The sequence below is a fragment of the Typopeltis vanoorti genome, chromosome 24 (genome assembly GCF_054136105.1).
Source record: "Typopeltis vanoorti isolate ZY-2024b chromosome 24, IOZ_Tvanoo_1.0, whole genome shotgun sequence".
NCBI classification, from domain to species: domain Eukaryota; kingdom Metazoa; phylum Arthropoda; class Arachnida; order Uropygi; family Thelyphonidae; genus Typopeltis; species Typopeltis vanoorti.
This window is the reverse complement of record NC_143572.1, coordinates 42,816,039-42,837,445: the sequence shown is the minus strand read 5'-3', so window position 1 is coordinate 42,837,445 and position 21,407 is coordinate 42,816,039. Positions and strand designations below refer to the sequence as shown.

The following is a 21,407-nucleotide window of genomic DNA, read 5'->3' as shown; positions in this document are numbered from 1 at the left end:
ATTTAAATCGTCCAGCAAGCTCTCCACATTGTCTTGATTAACTATTACTCTATCTAATTTCACATCATCAGCAAACAACTGAATATTTCCTTTCAGGTTATTTCCTATATCATTTATGTATAAATTAAACAGCAATGGTCCCAGCACTGAACCTTGTGACACACCACTAGTCACCTGCTTTTGCCTCAATTCTGCCCCTCTATATATAGGCAGCACTGGTAAAGATTTTCAATCCCTTAAAGAGTCATAACAACAGACTGTCATCCAAATCTAACATAAAAATATCAACTATTTTCTTACTTATACTTATGTGTCTTATCCAAAATTACTCCACAGATAACAGAACCAACCATTCCAGATATCACAACAGTTGTTCCGATCCAACCAGCACTTTGTTCTTGTCCCTGAAAAGAAAGAAACATGAATTTGAAAACCAGCAATATGACATACAAATGCTTTATAATATTGTATTGTGGAAATTTTTTGTTCAGTCAGACGATTTTTGTATGTGAAAAAAAGCATTCTAGGAGATATCAAATTTTTGGCTAGATGGTGTAGACCACCTGTATTATGCAATATTCACCAGAAGGAGATAAAATTCTATCTATTTTTACTATGAGAGGTTTTTTAAATGGTTTCATCATCTTAGTTCAATGTGGTCTTATGGTCAATTGCAGGGATAACTGGAGAGCAATCCCAAGCAGAGAAGGCCAACTCAAGGTGGTTAACTCAATTAGGCTAACCACCTAGGTATCAGTCATATTTGCACTTTAGTTTTAGTTGGTCTTTTGGTTGTTCATCTGCATGAGACTGGTGAAAAAGGAAAACTGATAGATTTAGCTGTATGATGATATAAAAGAGCCAAGGCCTTTTCTCTCTCTCTCTCTCATACTATCTGTTTTTTCTTTCTCCTAACATTATCAGGCTCTCTTGCACCCCCCTATACTAACTACTCTAGGCCTATGATGAGCATCCCTTTACTGTTTCACCTCAATAAAGGTCAAAATTAGTCTGGGCAGTGGCCCATCCCATAATATTTAGCATTATACATGCCCATAAGAATACGTACCTTGCATTATGGGATATAAGGCAATTGATATGAAGCCATTAGCCTCTATATATAAGTAGCCTAGTCATGAAGATACTTCACATGCAAAGGATTACATCAAGAGTATAATTTTTTGGCATCTTTAACTAATAGTATAACAAGTGAAAAAAAAAAAAAAGTTTTTTTCTAATATATAAATAGCTTGATTAAAATCAAAACTGAAATATCTTAATAAGATTTAACAGAAATCTAAATACTAAAAATGTCATTAAATTCTATCCAATCAGTGCAGAATTATTACTATCAGTTCATTTTATCAAATTATATGCTCTATATATATTCTACACATAGTGGCTACTAAATTTCCAACTTTTATTTAATACCCTGTTGGACCTCCTTTATCCGAATTACAGCATATATATGGTATGGCATAGATTTATTTCACAATGTGTTGGATTGCATCTACGTCTATAACATACCAGTCATTCACCAGACAGTCTTTTATGTGGCTGATTTGATGGAAGAGAACTTTGCTCCTGGATCTGTTTTTCTAACATATCCCATACATTCTCAATGGAGTTCAGATTCAGGCTTTGTGGTAGCCAGGGAAGATGATGGAAGGTACTGTTATGCTGCCGAACCACTGCTGAACAATTCTTATGTGATGGACAATAGCACTGTCATCCATGAAACAACCATCACCTGCTGGATAAAAAGTCAACATTGTAGACTTGATTGGCAACATTAAAACCTGTCCCACACCATACCACCTCCTCCAGAACCTTGAGTTGTGTTTACAAAGCAAGCTGGATTCATTTTTTCATGGGGCTCCAAACAAACTCTCTGCCTGCCGTCAGTACAGAACAAGGTGTATGATGACTCACCAGACCATGACTTTTTACAGTCTTCCAGAGTCCAGTCACAGTGTTCCTGACACCACCGTAGATGATCTTTCCAGTTCTTTGCAGAAATCAGTGCTTTCCGTATAGGAATCTGCAACTGCCAATACTGATGCTCTTCAATATCAGTGCATAATTTGGTGAGATATGGGTTGGGAACAACCGTCATTAAATGATTTGGTCAATTGCTGCACACAGGTAGTTCTGTTTCTCCATACAAGCCTTCTCAGACAATAGCAATTTCGTTTCTAACTCTCGCTTAGGACCACAATTATGCCTCTTAAACAAGAAATGTAGGTTATTTTTCCACTGATTAAACACATGGGATATTTCACCTTTTGAAAGTCATTCAGTTTTGCTGTTTTCAAAATTGTGATTCCAGCCAGATGGGCACCCACAATAAGCTCTTTATCAAACTCCAAAATATCCTTTGTTTCTCCCATTGTGATCAACACTACTGATGATTATCAACAAGCAGCATTCTTAAACAGTTGCCTAGAATACACGGTGATGCATGTGACCAAGTATTTTACATATACACTGCATAAGTGAAATTTACATACATCCGCATAAAAGTTTCTAAATTCAATGACTGGTATGCATAGTATGTACATCCTAAGTCCAAAATCCCCATTCAGCCATAGAGAAGTCATTGTAATATATAATTTTGACACAGTTTTCCCCCTTTGCACTCCTGGCAATAGTCTGATCACAATAAATATTGAGAGGGCTCAATAAATTTTTGTAGAGAGTCAAATGCAAATTTTAATAAAATTCGGTCAGCCAAAATTCAAGAATAATTTGCATAAGGATAAACAGATGAAGCAAATGAATCTAGCTGACAATTACAAGTCATTGTAATATATAATTTTGACACAGTTTTCCCCCTTTGCACTCCTGGCAATAGTCTGATCACAATAAATATTGAGAGGGCTCAATAAATTTTTGTAGAGAGTCAAATGCAAATTTTAATAAAATTCGGTCAGCCAAAATTCAAGAATAATTTGCATAAGGATAAACAGATGAAGCAAATGAATCTAGCTGACAATTACATATTTTATAAAACATGTGCTTCACAACAAACAAAAATATTTTCCAAAACACTGGACTTACATTTCACCAATATATGCGACCTAAACTGCAATCTTGATAAAGTTCACTATGATCTCTACTCTTGTTGTGTCCTGAATAAGCATTAAAAAGGTTTATATTTAAATATTCAGGTCACAACATTAATTCTACTCAGGCAGAGAACATGGAATGTTGGCAATAGAAAAAATAAGTTGTTTGTGAATACAAGTCAAGATAAACTTTAAGGAATTGTATAAAATTGTATAAAGTGTTTAAATATAATCTGTATTAAGTGTGGGCCTGATAATAGAAATCCATGTAAGCTGGCAAAATCCATTTTAAAAACCAGCCTTTTGCACTGAAATAGTAAAGCCTGTGAGTCAGGGTTCAAGGGTCACTTTACTGTCCTGCATTATGAAAGTATTGGAAAGGGAAACCTAAGCGTCTTCCAGGAATAGGAGGCAGACACACATGCGAAAAAAATAATAGAGGGAGCTAATGTGATTGACGTGGACACACGTGACCGAGTTGGCGCGTATTGCAAATATAGAGATTTACTGAGAGGAGAAAATTAAACAAAAAGGCCTTGCATGAAGATTCGAGATCTTTTTTCTTCCTGGATTCCTGATCTCTCGGAGTGGTCCTGCTCGTCGTAGGAGGGAAGTCCCTGGCCAGTCGTGGAAGGCACTTAGTTCGTCTGTCGTAGCGTTCGTATTGGGCCAAGCTATGTCCGTGTTCTAGGATAGCTGTGATGTTGTCGTACGACGGAGGGACTAAATTGAGCCGTCCATTCAAGGCGACATTACCGTGCCACCTCCCAAGTTTCCCTCGGAGATTCTACTCGCACAGATCTACGGAAGATATCCTCCAAAGCAACTACATTTGAAGGCCTTGATGATTAGACAAGGCGGGAACAAGTTTTAAGAATTCAAGGACAGAAATGGTAATGTAGACTTTTGAAATACTAATTCCAGTTGTAAGAAGAGAGGGAATTTCCTCTGTGAACGTTTAAATTGGACTAAACTTAAAGAACTGTAAGAGTAGCCTACAACTAGATACGTGTCCGAAACAGTGTTAAGAATTGTTTGCCCAAAAGGCCGAATAGATACAAGATTATGTTAAACTAAAAGTGTAATTGTGTTGATGTGTTCACTGATAGCCACGTGTATCCGAATGGCTTAATGATAATCTATGAATTTTACTTTATGATTGTATTTAAGGTTAATAAGATTTAGTATGTGTGATAAGTACAAGTTAATTAGAGCTTTTGATCTGAGTTGAGTGCAACCATATTATTCTGTTTTGAAATGTATTATAGTGTATCACCTTAAAGCTCATTAAATTGTTTCATTCATGTACTTGCCTGATATGCCTATGTTATATGAATTCAAAACTACTGCTCATAAAAATAACAACGAATAAATGATGGAGTCGAGAGGATAGTAAAGACAAAGGATAAGAAAACGTCATAACATAAATGGCGCAGCTAGCCGACAGGATGTGATTCGATCCCGAAAACTAGCAATAGATCAATCACAGTGAGTTGGTTTTTGAATTCATATCAGGCAGGAATTAATATAGTAATTAGAATATTTAATAACAATTTAGTGTGAGCCAAAGTACCAACATGTCTCTGCCTACAAGGTCCAACATGAATAACGAGGAATTTTTTAGATCTATAAATCCTGCTCAGGTAATTCCACAATATTCTGGGGAAGACACTGATGATGTGGTATCCTTCTTCGAATATATTGAAGAATTAAGAAAGCTTACTAGCTGGAGTGATTTTCAGTTACTCATATTAATACGCAGCAAATTGGTAGGTAAGGCTGAAGCATATCTATCCTCCTCCCCCCCCATGATAAGAAAAACCACAGAGTACCTAGAATTTAAGCAACTGCTAACATCTAAGTACTCTCCAAAGGAAAAAAGTCCCAAAGTTTTAAGAAAGTTGTACTGCTGCATACAAGAGAATGGTGTAGGAGTGATGAAGTTTCTAAACAGAATATTATCCATCACTAAAGAAATGAGAACATCCTCCCCAGAAGAGGAATCCCATCTGAGATGGTTGGCTTTCCAACAGTTTAGGGTCAGTTTAAGTAATGAATTGAGGGAGGTGATATTTAAGAAAGGGGCCCAAGAGTTGGATGGATGTTTGGCTCTAGCCATAAAACGAGAAAAGATAGTAGAGGAAATGATTCAGGCCTCACTCCTAAGGATGAAAATTAAAGAAAAACAGTTAATAGGCCCTGAAAAAAATTTTATCCCAGAAGGGAACTCTGGCCTAATGGTTTCCAGTATGTGTGAAACGAGATTAGAGAAAACTGAAAGTAAAGTAACAATGAGGAATAAAAATAAAACAAGGAGAGAACATAAAATGCAATCAGTCTCAATAGCGAAGGTGGGAAAGAACGACCTCTGTCCCTGGTAGAAGGTTCAGTTGGAGGAATCCCCCTGCAAATTTCTCCTCGACACTGGAGCTAATATATCAGTAATTCCAACTCAGTTAGTCAAGGAATTCCAAACCGATAGCAATGATAACCTTACTGAGTTGTCCGAGCCTATCAAGATCATTGGTATTGCAAAAGTTGAGCTATGCTCAACATTAAAGGTCAATACTAAAATCTCTATACCTTGTTTCCCTTTTGAATCCACACATGAATTGGTTGTACTTCCTGAGATGGCAGACACTAAGAGTCAAGTAATACTGGGTCTCGACTTTCTGGAAGAGAATCAATTCGTGTGTGACTTCTCCAATAGGACACTATCATTGTGTGGGAAGGAGTACAGGCCCGAATGCCTAACAGGGCCAATTAATGAGAGAGCAATGACCATGGAAATTGAAGCTAACGATAATGGTGAGAATACCAATATGTGGAGAAGAAAGCTGACCTCAGACGCTTGTAAACACTCAAACTCAGAGCAGGACAGGGTTCTCATAGAGAAGTTTTTTGAGTCAGTCTTCCGTGGATATCCTAAGGTGTTCACAGAAGAGGTCAGTTCTCTGTCATGCACAAAGAAAATCCAACATGCTGTCCAGGTCACCTCGGATACATCTGTATACGTAAGGCAGTACTAGACACCCTCAAGCACATGGACAATCTCAAGAAATTATTGCTAGAATATGAAAGGGCTGGAATTATAGAGAAGTCAAGTTCCCGATGGAACAGCCCTTTCGTACTAGTAGAGAAACCTAATGGTGGGATGAGATTCGTCCTGGATTTGAGGGAGGTGAACAAGGTAACAAACCCATTGACTTCCCTGTATGCAGAATTGAGGATTTGTTAATTGGATTGGAAGGAGCTGAATATTTCTCAAAATTGGATTTGAACTCAGGCTACTTCCAAATCCCTCTGAGGGAGGAAGACAGGAAATACTTTGCCTTCACCACCGGACGGCAAAAGTACCAAATGTGCCGCCTTCCTCAGGGTGCAAGGAACTCAGCCATGAGCTTCCAATCATTGATGAACTCTGTCCTGTCGGAGATGTTAGGAGAGGGAGTGATATGCTTCCAGGATGATCTCCTGGTTTATTCATCCAGTGTTGAAGAGCACTGTAGACTGTTGACTGAAGTTTTGAGTAGATTGAACGAAGCTCAACTTTCTTTGAAGTATTCGAAATGCAGTCAGTTTCTTCCTCAAGGAAGTGGAGTATCTTGGCCATATGGTAAGTAAGAATGGGATAAAACCCACTGACAATAATGTATCTGCCATATTAAAGGCCAAAGTTCCCACCACCATAAGATAAGTCAGAAGATATCTTGGCATGGTAAATTTTTACCAAAGATTTATCCCAGAATGTTTGAAATTAATGGAGCCCATAGTTCTGCTGACAAAAAAGGGAAAGAAATTTGAATGGGGAAGGGAGCAACAGCAAGCGCATCGTCTTCTAAACCTTGCTTTAACGCAGTCTCCGGCATTGACGTATCCTAGACTGGGACAGACGTTCTATCTTTCAGCAGATGCCTCCTTTGATACGATAGCCTCTGTTGTAGAGCAAAATGAAGGAGAAGGATTTAAGCCCATCACTTTCATTAGCAGAAAACTCTCCATTTCTGAGTTGAACTACTCAGTGATAGAAAAGGAGGCGCTGGCAATAGTTTATGCCTTATGGAAGTTCAAGTACATGCTCCTAGGCCAACAATGTATCCTGCGATCCGATCACAAACCTCTCTCCTTCATTTCTTCAACGAAAGACAAGAACCAGAGGATCATCCGGTGGGCATTGGAGATGCAGGAATTTAACTTAAAGGTAGAATATATTCCTGGATCAAAAAATGTGGTTGCAGATTATCTATCTAGATCATTGGGTTCGGATCATAAAGATAATGAGAGTTCAGGGAATGATGCCTTTCCTTCCGTGTTAAGAGTAAATGTACTAGACAAGAGCAAAGTCACTCCCCTTGAGCATCAGATATGGGAGAAGCACCACATAATCTGAGAACAGAAGAAGGATCCAATTTGGGGAAAGGTGTATGAGAGAATAGTAAAGAGGGATAGGTCCCTTGACACAGATTCATTTGGTCACACCCTGCATATTGACCAGGATGGTCTCCTGCTTTCCAAACACAATGTTACAGGAAAATGGAAGGATAGAATTGTTGTTCCAGCGACCATGATCCCTTGGGTGCTCCATACCTTTCATGATGCTGATCTGGCAGGTCATCAAGGGATGTTCAGAACATGGAACAGAATTCGTGATAGGTATCTTTGGAAAGGAATGAGAAGGGATGTTGAGACATACGTGGCCTCCTGTCATTTGTGCCAGAAGAAATCCAGTGTGTTGGGCAAAGCCCCCTTACAGTCGATCCCAATCCCGAGGCGCCCTTTTCAAGCCATAGCTATGGATATCGTGGGCCCTCTTCCTGTCACCAAGAAAGGAAACAGGTATATACTGGTGTTCATAGATATGTTCTCACGGTATCCAGAGGCCATGGCGATCAAGAATCAATCTGCTCGGACTGTGGTAGAAAAATTTTTTAAAATCATCATTTCTAGATACGGGACACCTGAAACTCTCCTCTCCGATCGAGGTTCCAACTTTACTGCTGAGGTCATGCTTCAGCTATGCAAACTGCTAAAAATAAAGAAGCTGTTCACCACCCCTTACTACCCCCAAGGTAATGGGATGTGTGAACGAATGAACAGAACATTGAAGCTCACTCGCTCGAAGCTAGCAAATGATCGCATCTTGAATTGGGATACCTATCTGGCACATACCTTGTTTGCATGCAGGACAGCTTTGCACACAGCAATAAAGGAGGCCCCCTGCTGTAGTCCTTTATGGGTTTGAGCCCGGCTTTCCGAGTGACTTCAGAGATTCCCAAACGGATTCAGGTTTCCCGGATATCGACGATTATTTGAACAACTTAATTGGTGAGAATAAGATGGCTTATGAAATGGTGGTTAGCTCTAGTGAGGAATGTTCCCAATGTTCCCAAATTAATATTCTGGATAGTTACAAAATGATTTCTTTCAGTTGCTATTGGATGTTCTAAACACTTCACCAAGTCACTAGGTTGTCTTCTTGTAGTGGGAATTTTTCTAATGCTAGTTTAGGATGTTATACAGGTTGTAGATGGGTCCTCCACATTCTTGAAATGGTGAAGCCATCATTTTTGTTGAGATTTGGGTTGTGTTTGAGCATTTCAAGAATGTGGAGGACCCATCTACAACCTGTATAACATCCTAAACTAGCATTAGAAAAATTCCCACTACAAGAAGACAACCTGGTGACTTGGTGAAGTGTTTAGAACATCCAATAGCAACTGAAAGAAATCCTTTTGTAACTATCCAGAATATTAATACATAAGGACTCTAACAGTTTATTGTAGTTGCATTTATCTATTTATAATATATATATATATATATATATATATAATTTTTTTATTTATTTATTTATTTTATTTTTTATTTTTATTTTATTTTATTTTATTTATTTTTTTTTCTTTCTTTATTTATTTTTGTTTTTCTTTTCTATCACTAGAGGTCAGGCTAGAAAAAAGATTTATTAACTACGTAGATTTAGTTTACTGGTATAGAAAGCATGAGCATGTAGCTTGGTTCTGTATACAGTTGTATTCTTCCGATGATGACCTCAATATAGAGGTCGAAACGTCAAGTTTTATTTTATTTGTAATTAATAAAATAATCTGTTCAACACGTGTGTTTTTGAGTCCCTAAATCTACAAATATGAGTGCTGATCACCGTGTAACCCTAAAAGAAAGAATCATCATAATCCATGGAGATGTGACCCACAAACTGTGCAGCCTCTACGGTAAGCTGAAGATACGTGTTTCTTTATTAACGAATCGACTAGCCTTTTTGAAACGATGTAGAGACAGCAACATAATTCCAAACTGCATTAAACTAAAGAAGTTTAAATCAGCCAAAGCACTCCGTATTTATGCCCGGTTGGAAAAAGCCTTGTTATGAAAACAATCCACGAGGCACGTAAAAATCTAGCATCCACCCAAACCAAAGTTCTGCAACTTAAATTTGAATTATCTGACTACGTTATTCCAGAAATTTGGGAGATTCTAGATAGGATCACTGACGACTCGGCCAAGCACTCACTACTGAAAAATAAAGAAAAACTAATAATGAAATTTCAAGCCCTACAACAACAGAAAAGCACAAGATCATCAAGACGCCATTACGAAAGGAACAGCCAACCACAAACAGACGTCATAAGGAGCAACCAATCGCTCACAAACAATGTTAGGAGCCACCAACCACCATCAGATCAATGCTCAGTTATTAACCTATCAAACCACATTCTCACTGAAGGTGAATTCTCGCTGCTAAAGAAAGGTTTGAACTACGCCATTGCTCCGAGGTCAGTAAACAAGCTTGATATCGTGTATCATATCGAGAGAGGTTTACGATCCCTCCCCACCATTCTGGCTGATAAAATACGAATGGAAACATCGTGTATACTAAATTCTAACAAAAAACTAAACACCAACATAAACAAAACCGAAAATCTGGCCCTTAAATCCTTAAAAAATAACCAGGATATTATAATAACGAAAGCCGATAAAGGCAATTCCACCGTCCTGTTAGACTGTACGACATACATTGAAAAAATGAACCAGTTAATATCGGACCATAACACCTACCAAAAGGTTAACTACAACCCCATAAAACGTAACAAAAAGAAAACAACTGAATTAATCAAATCCGTTCACACATGGCCCAAAGAAACGACAAAAAAATTAATACCTCAGTATGCTCGTGCACCCAGAATTTATGGCCTGCCAAAAATACACAAATCTGGCACACCACTTCGCCCAATCGTTGAAGGAATTGACAGCCCAAATTATCACTTAGCAAAAAAATTAGCTGCCACACTCAAGGAATTGGTAGGTCAGTCCCCTTCCTACATAAAAAATACACAACATTTCATCAGTAAAATCAAAAACATTACACTCACCGACCAAGATTTATTAGTCAGCTTTGACATAACTTCCCTTTTCACCAATGTCCCAATCAATGACACGATCTTGCTCCTACAGAATATATTTCCACATGACATCACGGCCCTTTTTGCCCACGTACTCCGCTCCGGATATTTCGTATGGCAAAACAATTTTTACCTTCAAAAAGAAGGTACAGCCACGGGCTCACCACTTTCTCACCCAATAGCTAACTTTTATATGGAAGACTTTGAGCAACGTGCTCTAGAGACAGCATGTCTAAAGCCCAAAATTTGGCTCAGAAACGTCGACGATATTTTCACCATTTGGCCCCACGGCTGCAAAGCTCTAAATACATTCCTTAGCCACCTAAACAAACAACATAAACGTATCCAATTCACCATTGAAATGGAAAAAAAACTACTCTCTTCCTTTCCTAGACACACTTGTCACACGTCTTCCCTCTGGCTGTCTCTCCTTCTCAGTTTACCGCAAACCTACACACACAGGCCAATACATACACAAAAATTCTTACCACCACATAACACAAAAATTAGGTGTCATAAGCACCCTTAAACACAGAGCCCTAACTATTTGTTCGAATGAACAGGCTCTAAACCAAGAATACAAAATCATCAACCAAACATTTATCAAAAATGGATACAATAAAAAAACTATTCACAAGATCCTCCATAAAGATACCAGTAAGAACAAAAAAGATTTCAAGAATGCTATTGCCATTCCTTATGTTAGAGGCATTTCTGAAAAAATAGACAGAACACTTCGCAAATACAACATTAAAACCACCTTTAAACCCCCAAATAAGCTAAGACACCTACTCAGTTCCACTAAAGATCCTCTTCCACACCTAGTACACCCAGGGGTATACAAAATACACTGCACATGTAACATACCATACATAGGGGAAACAGGGCGAACTATCCCAATCAGACAAGACGAACACAAACGACACATTAAATACCTCCACTTCGGTAAAACAGGCCTTTCTGACCATGCACTCCAAACATACCATAGAATTGACTGGAAAAATACCAAGTCCCTACACCGCACCAAAACCTGGTTTGAGAGAAAATTTAAAGAGTCCTGTGAAATGCTCAAACACAACCCAAATCTCAACAAAAATGATGGCTTCACCATTTCAAGAATGTGGAGGACCCATCTACAACCTGTATAACATCCTAAACTAGCATTAGAAAAATTCCCACTACAAGAAGACAACCTGGTGACTTGGTGAAGTGTTTAGAACTTCCAATAGCAACTGAAAGAAGTCATTTTGTAACTATCCAGAATATTAATACATAAGGACTCTAACAGTTTATTGTAGTTGCATTTATCTATTTATAATATATATATATATATATATATATATATATAATTTTTTTTTTTTTATTATTTTATTTTATTTATTTTTTTTTTTATTTCTTTCTTTATTTATTTTTGTTTTTCTTTTCTATCACTAGAGATCAGGCTAGAAAAAAGATTTATTAACTACGTAGATTTAGTTTACTGGTATAGAAAGCATGAGCATGTAGCTTGGTTCTATATACAGTTGTATTCTTCCGATGATGACCTCGATATAGAGGTCGAAACGTCAAGTTTTATTTTATTTGTAATTAATAAAATAATCTGTTCAACACGTGTGTTTTTGAGTCCCTAAATCTACAAATATGAGTGCTGATCACCGTGTAACCCTAAAAGAAAGTTAATTAGAGCTTTTGATCTGAGTTGAGTGCAACCATATTATTCTGTTTTGAAATGTATTATAGTGTATCACCTTAAAGCTCATTAAATTGTTTCATTCATGTACTTGCCTGATATGCCTATGTTATATGAATTCAAAACTACTGCTCATAAAAATAACAACGAACCAAGTGGGATAAACCCATGAATACTAATGCAATAAGTAAGCCGCGACTGTAAGAAAGAATAGGGCAAGCGGGGGGAGATAAATTTATGCTTGATCAAATAATCATTAACTCTCTAAAGGGGCACCCTGAACAAGAATCCTTTCTACCTAGGTATTAGCTGGTGCAGCATAAATATAAATGTGTTAATATTTATAGGGTGAACTTCTTCAGATTGTTTGTTTAGCACATAGAGAGGCCAATAGGACTGCAAAGCACTGAAGGAGAGAATATTTGATTGTAGAGTTTAAATTATAAGGGATAAATGTGTATATGTAAGGTACAGTGTTAGACGAGTTTTGAATTTAAGAAAGATAGAATACAGGATTAGTTAAGAAAGGGTAGATAAAAGGTAAATAACTAATTAAGTAAGGAATTAGCAAACAAGATAAGAAAAGGGCAATAACATAAATGACGGAGTCGAGAGGATAGTAAAGACAAAGGATAAGAAAACGTCATAACACTCTGTAATGCTGAACGAACTTGCTCACCAAGAAACCTCCTTACCTTTCCCTAACTATATTCTTTATAATTTCCTCTACCCTGAATCTTCTTCTTCTACAGCTTCTCCCACTTAAGTGGGGTCACTGTTTGTTATGAGTCTCCTCCACACCTTCCTGTCTTGGGCTGTCACCACATCCAAGTTCTTCATCTTCAAGTCCTCTTCTACCAGCTCCCTCCATCTCTTTTTTGGCCGCTCACGCTTCCGCCTTCCTTGCACATCCATCTGCATGACCCTTCTTCCCACATATTCGTCCTCCCTCCTCATCACATGACCAAACCATCTCAACTTGCCTCCTGTATTTTCGCTCCTAAGTTCATAACTTTCACTGTTCATAGTCATTTTCATAGTCCCCTGACATAGTCATTTCTCAGATGATCCTTTCTGGTCACACCGCACATCCACCTAAGCATTCTCATCTCTACTACTTCCATCCTGCTGATGTTATTTTTCCTCAGGGCCACAGTTTCTATAGCATATGTCATAGGTGGCCTTGCTACTGTCCTATAAATTTTGCCTTTCAGATTGATCGGCACCCTCTTATCGCATAACACTCCAGCCATCTCCCTCCAGTTCCTCCAACCCGCTTGTATCCTGCATATAATTTCCTCTACCCTGAATGTGTTTGCTTTTTCATCACTAACAGGGAGTTTGCTTTTCTCTCATATATTTTATACAATACTGTAGTTTTCTTAATCCCCCCCCCCCCCCCAATTTAACAGACCACTTTTAGCTTTTTAATTTTACATTTTCATAGAATGAAGGAATTGGATAGAAAGGAGATCAATGCTGCTTAGGAACTGTCTAGCAGAGGCAATGTCTGAATGCAATCCCATGGTTAGAAGATCAAATAAGGTAGGTGTGAAATGGATGAATGAAGAGAAGCACGTAATTTGGAAGAAGGTATTGTGGAGACAGCACAATATGAGGAGTAGTGGCAATAGTTAGTTGCATAAGGAGTACAAAAGCATGAAAAAAAGCAAGCATGAAAGGTAATTCACTTGTTGGTAAAGGTAGCAAAAGTGTAGTATGAGCATCAGTTAGCTAATGAGGCCAAAAGAGATCTTTGGGAGTTTTTTTTTTTCAATATATGGCCAGTAGAAGAATGATCATGGGAGGATGATACTGGTTGGAGAAAATGGTAGAATATAACCATTGTTTGTAGATGATGCAAAGTTGAAAAGAACTATGAGTAAAATGGATGTTATGGCTCTGCAAGTGATCTTTAAGAGACTTTGTGAATGGGCTAATGATTAGGTTTCCAGTTCACTGTTGAAAAGTGTAAGATTTTAAAATTCAGAAAGCACAGATGAGATGCAGATTATAAGACTGGTGAGATATCTTAAAAAAGGTGGAGGAGATGAGGGATTTGAAGATGTTGGTGGATAAGGATATGGAATTTGGGGGACATTTTGCTAAAATTGTGAGGAAGGCACAGCACAGTATATTATGTCAATAATGCAGAGAATACTGACCTATAAGAATAAGGATGTTATGATTCCACTGTATACTGCTTTGATCAAACCACATATGCACAGATTTGGTCACTGAGTTTTCATAAGAATAATGAGATATTGGAAAGGGTTCAGAGACGATTGACTAAGGTGGTTTTTCTGGTCTCTGGAATGTTGAGTATGGAGACAGATTGAGGGAATGCAGTTTGCAGTCTAGTGGAAAGAAGGTGGGTGGGGCATGATTGAGACATATAATGTTGATAAGGGTTATTACCAGATTAATGTGGATCAGATTTTCCACAGAATGAGTGAAGACAAAAGGAGACCAAGAGGCCATCCCTGGAAGCAGGTAAGGAGCAGGTTTTCTGTGTGGAGAGAGTTGTGGGTGGTTGGAATGCACTGCCAGGAAGTGAAGTATGGTATGGAGACAGTGAATGCATTCAAGTCATGGTATGATGAGCTGTGCAATGAGTCACTTGACTCATGTTCATTCGATAACATATGATGCCACCATGCTTAGTCCAGGCCTGATGTCTACAAATGAACTCAATGGGCATTGAGATTGAAATACTGGTATCAAACTTCCATTCGGGCATTTCTTCTACACTGCACAATTGGTGTCCCATTTTCTTTTCAGTCTATATGCATCAATGATCTTTTACTAAATACCAATTGAATTTATAGCATTCCTCTTCCTCCCTACATTATTTCTGCAAACTCTTTAAATGCTGATCTCAATACCAGAACTTCATTTAATTCTTTTAAAACAAAATGCTGTGGGTCTTCAAGCAAAATAAAAAAAATTCTCCCAGGTTATGCTTACAAGTAGCATAACCACCAATTTAACAGCAGATTGAACCTAACAATGCAATACCACCAATGTCTTCAATAAAGAGGAGTTTTCCTTTCTTGTGTTGCAAATTTCTCACATTATCGATAATAGTATCTTCAATTCATCAGAATCCCAAACCTGAACTTCCTTTTTAATTCCAGAGAGTACTTTCATTCTGAGCAACTTTTAACACTCTATGGTGTCTCAGATCCACCAAGCAATGGAACACATCAGTGTTTGGGGTGTGTCCCAAAAAGGCTTTCAAAATCCTAAATGCTCTAACAGAAAATAATATGCATGATTGGCTACTTCTGTCACTGATTCCCCCCCCCCCACTCTCTGCCTTGGACACTTTCAGCCTCAACTTCCAAGGATTATGCAAATTTACATCTATTCCACTATTCTCCTAGAAAGCTGTGATGAAATGTGTTACAAGTAGCATAACCACCAATTTAACAGCAGATTGAACCTAACAATGCAATACTCATCTTTTTCATTTATCTGTGTATCACCATACTGTGAAAGGAGCAACACTGATGATGATAACTGCCACAATGGTTATCAGCATTAATGTTTCTCACAAACTATAATTTAAAATCAGCCACAAAAATTGATGTGATAAAATTTTCTTTAACTTGGAAATGAATAAAAGAATAATAAATATCCATTAAGTCCGTGTGGTTAGCTGAGTGGCTATACGCTTCGCAACCATGTGCCTGGGAAAGGAGCGTCCTGGGTTCAGTTCAATTCCTGTCACTGACGTGAGGAGCTTAGGATCTTTCTCAGACATAGCCAAGTTAGCCAGTCTTGGGCGTGGACTGCAGGGTTTTTCTCCCCAGTTTATTTACTGGGGGTTTTCCTCCTGCAAGTAGGCAACCAGCCTTGAGAACATAATGCTCCTACAGATATAGGAAATGTGATGAAATGTATTATGAGTAGCATAACCACCAAATTAACAGCAGATTGAACTTAATAATGCAATACTCAATGTAATACACCGGCGTAGGGCTAATGACCTCATCCTCATATAACGCTTGCGGTTATAAGGAATAGAAACCCTTGACACCATAAAGGTAAAAGAGGGAAAGATTAAGAAAGAAAGAAAGAAATATCCATTATTGTATATAGCCAAGTAAGAAAAAAAATAAAATTACCTGAGAAACTTTAAAATTGTCTTCCTTAAACTTGCTGACTGACAGTACCAGCATACTATAAGTCCCAAATGTTTTGTGAGCAGAACTGCCAAAAAACATTTTTCCCTTTCATTTTCTCATATTTTTTATTTATTTTAACTTGCTTATTCCTTTATTAGTAATAAGTTTTCATTACTATTAAAGAATTATTTTTCTTGTTTCCATGTACATCATGTTGTTTAAGGAAATTAACAATGTACACTACATAATAACTAAAAATATTTAATTATTACTTCCTATATTTCACCAAAGTTAAATCAGCATTTTCAGGGATTAATACACCGGTATTAAACATAGGTATGCACACTTCAGTAACAAAGATGGAAGAGTAGAGAAACAGGAAGCCCTAAAGTCCTATGGAAAAAATCAGTTTATATACCTTTATTGAAGAAAGGCGATGCAAGAGAGTGTGAAAATTACAGAACTATGGCATTGATTTCTCATACAAGTAGAGTCTTACTTAAGATCATTCAGAAAAGACTGGAACCATTCATGAAGAGAGAAATGCTAGATGAATAGGCAGGATTTTAAAGGAACAAGAGATCAAATTGCCAATGTGAGATGGATAATGGAAAGAGCACAGGGATATCAAAAGAATGTCTACCTTTGTTTCCTTGACTATAGCAAGGCTTTTGACTCTATAGATCATGTGAAACTGTGGAATGTATTAAGAACAATGGGAGTCCCAGAGCATTTCAATATCCTTCTGAGGAATCTTTATTATGAACAAGAAGCTACTCTTCGAACAGATCTTGGAGAAACTGAGTATTTCACAATAGGTAAAGGGGTGTGACAAGGATGTATTTTATCTCCGTACCTGTTTAACTTGTACAGAATACATTTTAAGAATGGCAGGGCTGGAGGAGTCTTCAGTTGGAATTAAAATTGGAAGAAATATTAATAATTTGAGGTATACTGATGATACCACCTTCTTAGTAGAATGCAAAGAAGATTTGGAAGAACTTATTATGAAAGTTAAAGAAGAAAGTGCTAAATATGGCCTTAAACTTAAACTCAAAAAGACAAAAGTTATGGCAACATGTGAACTTAATGATTTTAAAGTAGGTGGGAAGAAAATGGAAGCAGTTAACAATTTTGTGCTCCTAGGATCCCGAATTGATAAAGATGGGTATTGTACTGAAGAAGTTAGAAGATTATTACTCGGAAAGAAAGCGATGACAAATTTAAGCAAAATCTTTAAAGATATTAGCCTCGCAACAAAAATCAGAATTGTGAAAGCAATGGTATTCCCTGTTGTACTGTATAGATGTGAAAGTTGCACCCTGAGAGAGAGTGAAAGGAAGATAGATGCATTTGAATTATGGGTTTGGAGATGCTTACTAAGAATACCATGGACTGCAAAGCAAACCAATAAATCAGTGATAGACAGAATAAAGCCAGATTTCTCCCTCAAAGCTATGATCATCAAACAAACATTGTTATACTTTGGACATATTATGCGAGCAAATGACAGTCTGGAGAAGATGATGCTTGCTAAAGTTGATGGAAGCAGAAGAAGACGAAGACCAAGAATTAGATGGGTGGATGGAGTTAAATAAGCAACTGGAATATACCTGGAAATTCTGAAAGATATGGCCAGGGACAGACCTGAATGGAGAGTGTATGTTTATAGAATCATCAGAGTCGAAAATGACTCGATGGAACATAACACACGGACGGACGGACGGACGCGCGCACGCACGCACGCACACACACACACACACACACAGCTGGTCTTTGGATGAACAGATAAGGTTGCTAGCTTTTTGTATGGTTTATAAATGGTCACAAGATTGTGCTTTTTAAGATCTTGGCCACCTTTTCTGAGATGCCATGAATATATGGGATCATGATGGATTTGCCATAATCTATGTTTGGGAATGTGGCGGTGTGGGTACGTGGTGTTAAAATTCTTTTTATTTCATGGGAGGTGTAGCCATTGGCCAAAAAGTGTTTTTTATGTGGGTGAGGTCTGTGTTGAGTGCAATGTTATCTCAGCAATTTTTTTCCCCGGTGGACTAATGTTTTTATAGTTCCAAACTGTTGGGGGAGGAGATGTGACTGCTGATGGATGTATTTACCTGTGTGTATGTGTGGATTTTCTGTATACTGAGAAGGTCAGAGAATACAATATACAGTGTATACTGTGAAGGTCAGAGATCCATTTGGTTGTCTTGTAACAAAGGTGTCTATGAAGGGCAGACTGTTATTTTCTATTTCTGTTATGAATTGGATCTTTCGATGTTGGCTGTTCAAATGGGATAGGAAAGTGTGAAAGATGTCCCGGCCATGTGGCCAAATTGCAAACACATCATCAACATGGCATAGTCAAATAACGAGTTTAAGGGAGAAAGAAATTAGGCCGTTCTTTGTCTGCATGAAAAAGTTAACTGGGGGGGGGGGGGAGAGAAAGAGCAGAGCCCATGGCTGTACCCTCAATTTGTTTGTAGAATTTTCCTTGCCAAACAAAATAGTTCAAGTTCATAGTGAACTGAAACAGGGCTCAGGAAGAAATTCTGCTTGGATAAATGTCAAGGTGTCCTTAAGTGGGACATTTGTGAATAAGAAGGAGACATTGAAACTGACCATTAAGTCAATGTTGCAGAACACAAGATCTTTTATACCAGACTTAAAATGGGCTGAGTTTTTTGATATGTGACAAGGTATTGCCAGTACTACAAGAAAGCACTTTGGCTACTACACAATGCTGGAGAATTAATGTATAAGCCTAAACACCAGGATTGTTTTCACGTGGTATTAAAATTCCATGCTTCAGTAATTGTAAAAATGGAATTGCAGCACTTTGCAGTAGTCACAAATATGCAATTATTGTCTTATATCAATGTTTGGTGTCAAGGTTCAGTAAGTTTGGGGACTAAGAATGGATATTAATATTCTGGGAGAAGTCAAGAGTAGAATGACCAAATAATGTGTAGGAGAGGATTAAAAGGTGCAGACTGACAGTGTCTAAGTTGAGTGAAGTGCTATCCTATGAGGACTTACACTCCTTGGAGGTGTCACATAATGTAATGTAGAAGGTCCATCTTAGGCAACACAAAGGCTATAGTACCACTCTTTAAACTCATCCACTATTTGTACTTTCAATACCCTCTAAGGCAATGCATTTCATGCTCCTGCAAAAATTTACTTCTAATCCTCTTACTCCTTCATTTTGCAATTTCTTGTTCCTTTCTATTATTCTACCATATGAAAAATTTTCTCAGCTGCTGAAATACTTTTCAACAACTTAAATGTTCTTAATCATCCCCCCCCCCATCTTCCATCCATCAACTGTAATTTCCATGCCTTTAGCCTGTTCTCATAACCAACACTGTACAGACCTGATGTAATTTTAATTATCATCATCATCATCATCATCAAATTCCTGCCATGTATACCCTCAAGGGGTGTACAGGATATGACAGTACTACATGAAAAATTTACATCATTACTAACTTCCTATCTACAATTTTCCTCCAAATCAGTCTGTTACTTGTCAAGACTCCAACATTATCAGATCTTATATTTCTATCGTCTAAGGCACTTGTACCGTATCAATCCACCTATATTTTGGTCTTCCTCTGGGTCATTTTCCTGCCAACCTGGCAGAGAACACTTGTTTTGCTAATCTTTCCTCTCCCATTCTATTTAAGTGACCATACCACCTGAGATTAGCTCTGCTAATGCATTCCTGGATGCTGACAATGTCAAGTTCTTTCCTAATGTCCTCATTTTTAATATGATATTGCCATTGATGCCATCTGTTCACGCCTCTAATCTTTCTCAGGACTCTCATATCTGCGGTCTCTAGTCTTTGGTCAAGTGTTTTACTTCTGACCCAACTCTCAGATCCATAAGTTAAAACTGGTTTGAACACTGTCTTGTATACAGCTAATTTAGTGTTCCGACTAATTTCTCTCTTATTCCATATGAATTAATTTTAATTATTTGCCTTTGTATTTCAAGGTTATTTCATCCCCCTCAAATCTCAATGACCAGATCTGAGCACAGTAATCCAGATGTGATCTGATCTGGTCAGAAGTTTATACAATTTTATCACAATCCTCATATCTCTGCTAGTCAACATTCATCTCAATGATGCAGCAATTCTCTATGTTGTCTTTGCAATCTTTGAAATATGTCTTCTGAAGTTCATATTTCTATCTACAATCATCCCAAGATCCCTTACGTCCTCCATTTCTTCCAATATAACTCCAAATGAGCATAAAGCATGCCATCTGTGGATTCTAAATTTCAAAACATTACAATCAGCTGCATTAAATTAATATCTACATTCATTTTCCCACCTCTCCAGCTAATTCAAATCCTCTTGAAAAGTCAAAACATCAGCACTATTACTAATAACTCTCCCAAGCTTCACAGGATTGCAAACAACTGCATATCACTCTGTAGTCTAGTGACAATATTACTGACATAAACAATGAACAGCATCCCAGTAATGAATCCTGTGGAATTCCACTTGTAACCTTCCCACTCTATGATAGTGTCCCCCCCCCCCAAACACCTCTCCCCACATACTTTTTTTGATATCTATCAGAAAACGAATTATATCTTAACCCATATTTTGCTACTTAAAAAAAAAATCAACTTGTCGTGTGGCATCCTGTCAAATGGTTTTGCAAAATCCAAAAAAATAACAGTGCATGTATTACCCTCATCCAATGCTCATGTTATTCTAATGTAAAAGGTAACCAGATTACTAAAACAAGACTGTCACTTAACAAATCCATGCTGGTTGCATACTCATCTGCTCAATTCTGTATATGAGTTATTATCAAATTTTCCACTCTTAACAAACACAGAAGAAATACAAACTGGTCTATAGTTTGATACCTACATTTTAAAAAATGTATGTAAAATGTAATAAAATGTATGTAGACTTCTGTTCTTCAGAAAACTGACCCGTTGTAAAGCTTTCAAATACCCAGGATAATGGCAAAGTCAGTTTCTTAGCACATTCTCTTAAAACACATGGCATGATCCCATCTAATATTCCTGCCTAACATCTAGTGCTGTATTCAGAATACATCTTCTTCATTCATTT

General features: G+C 37.6%; 1 protein-coding gene across 3 annotated transcripts in view; it reads right to left on the bottom strand.

Moving 5' to 3' along the window:
• Positions 1 to 21,407, bottom strand: part of LOC150093134 (choline/ethanolamine transporter flvcr2a-like) — a 203,069-nt gene that overhangs the window by 49,776 nt on the left and 131,886 nt on the right. For all 3 annotated transcript variants that reach the window (XM_090413323.1, XM_090413325.1, XM_090413322.1), the window contains exon 7: positions 301 to 404. In XM_090413323.1, coding sequence (XP_090269449.1) covers positions 301 to 404 — 104 coding nt within the window. The remainder of the gene's footprint in view (positions 1 to 300; positions 405 to 21,407) is intronic.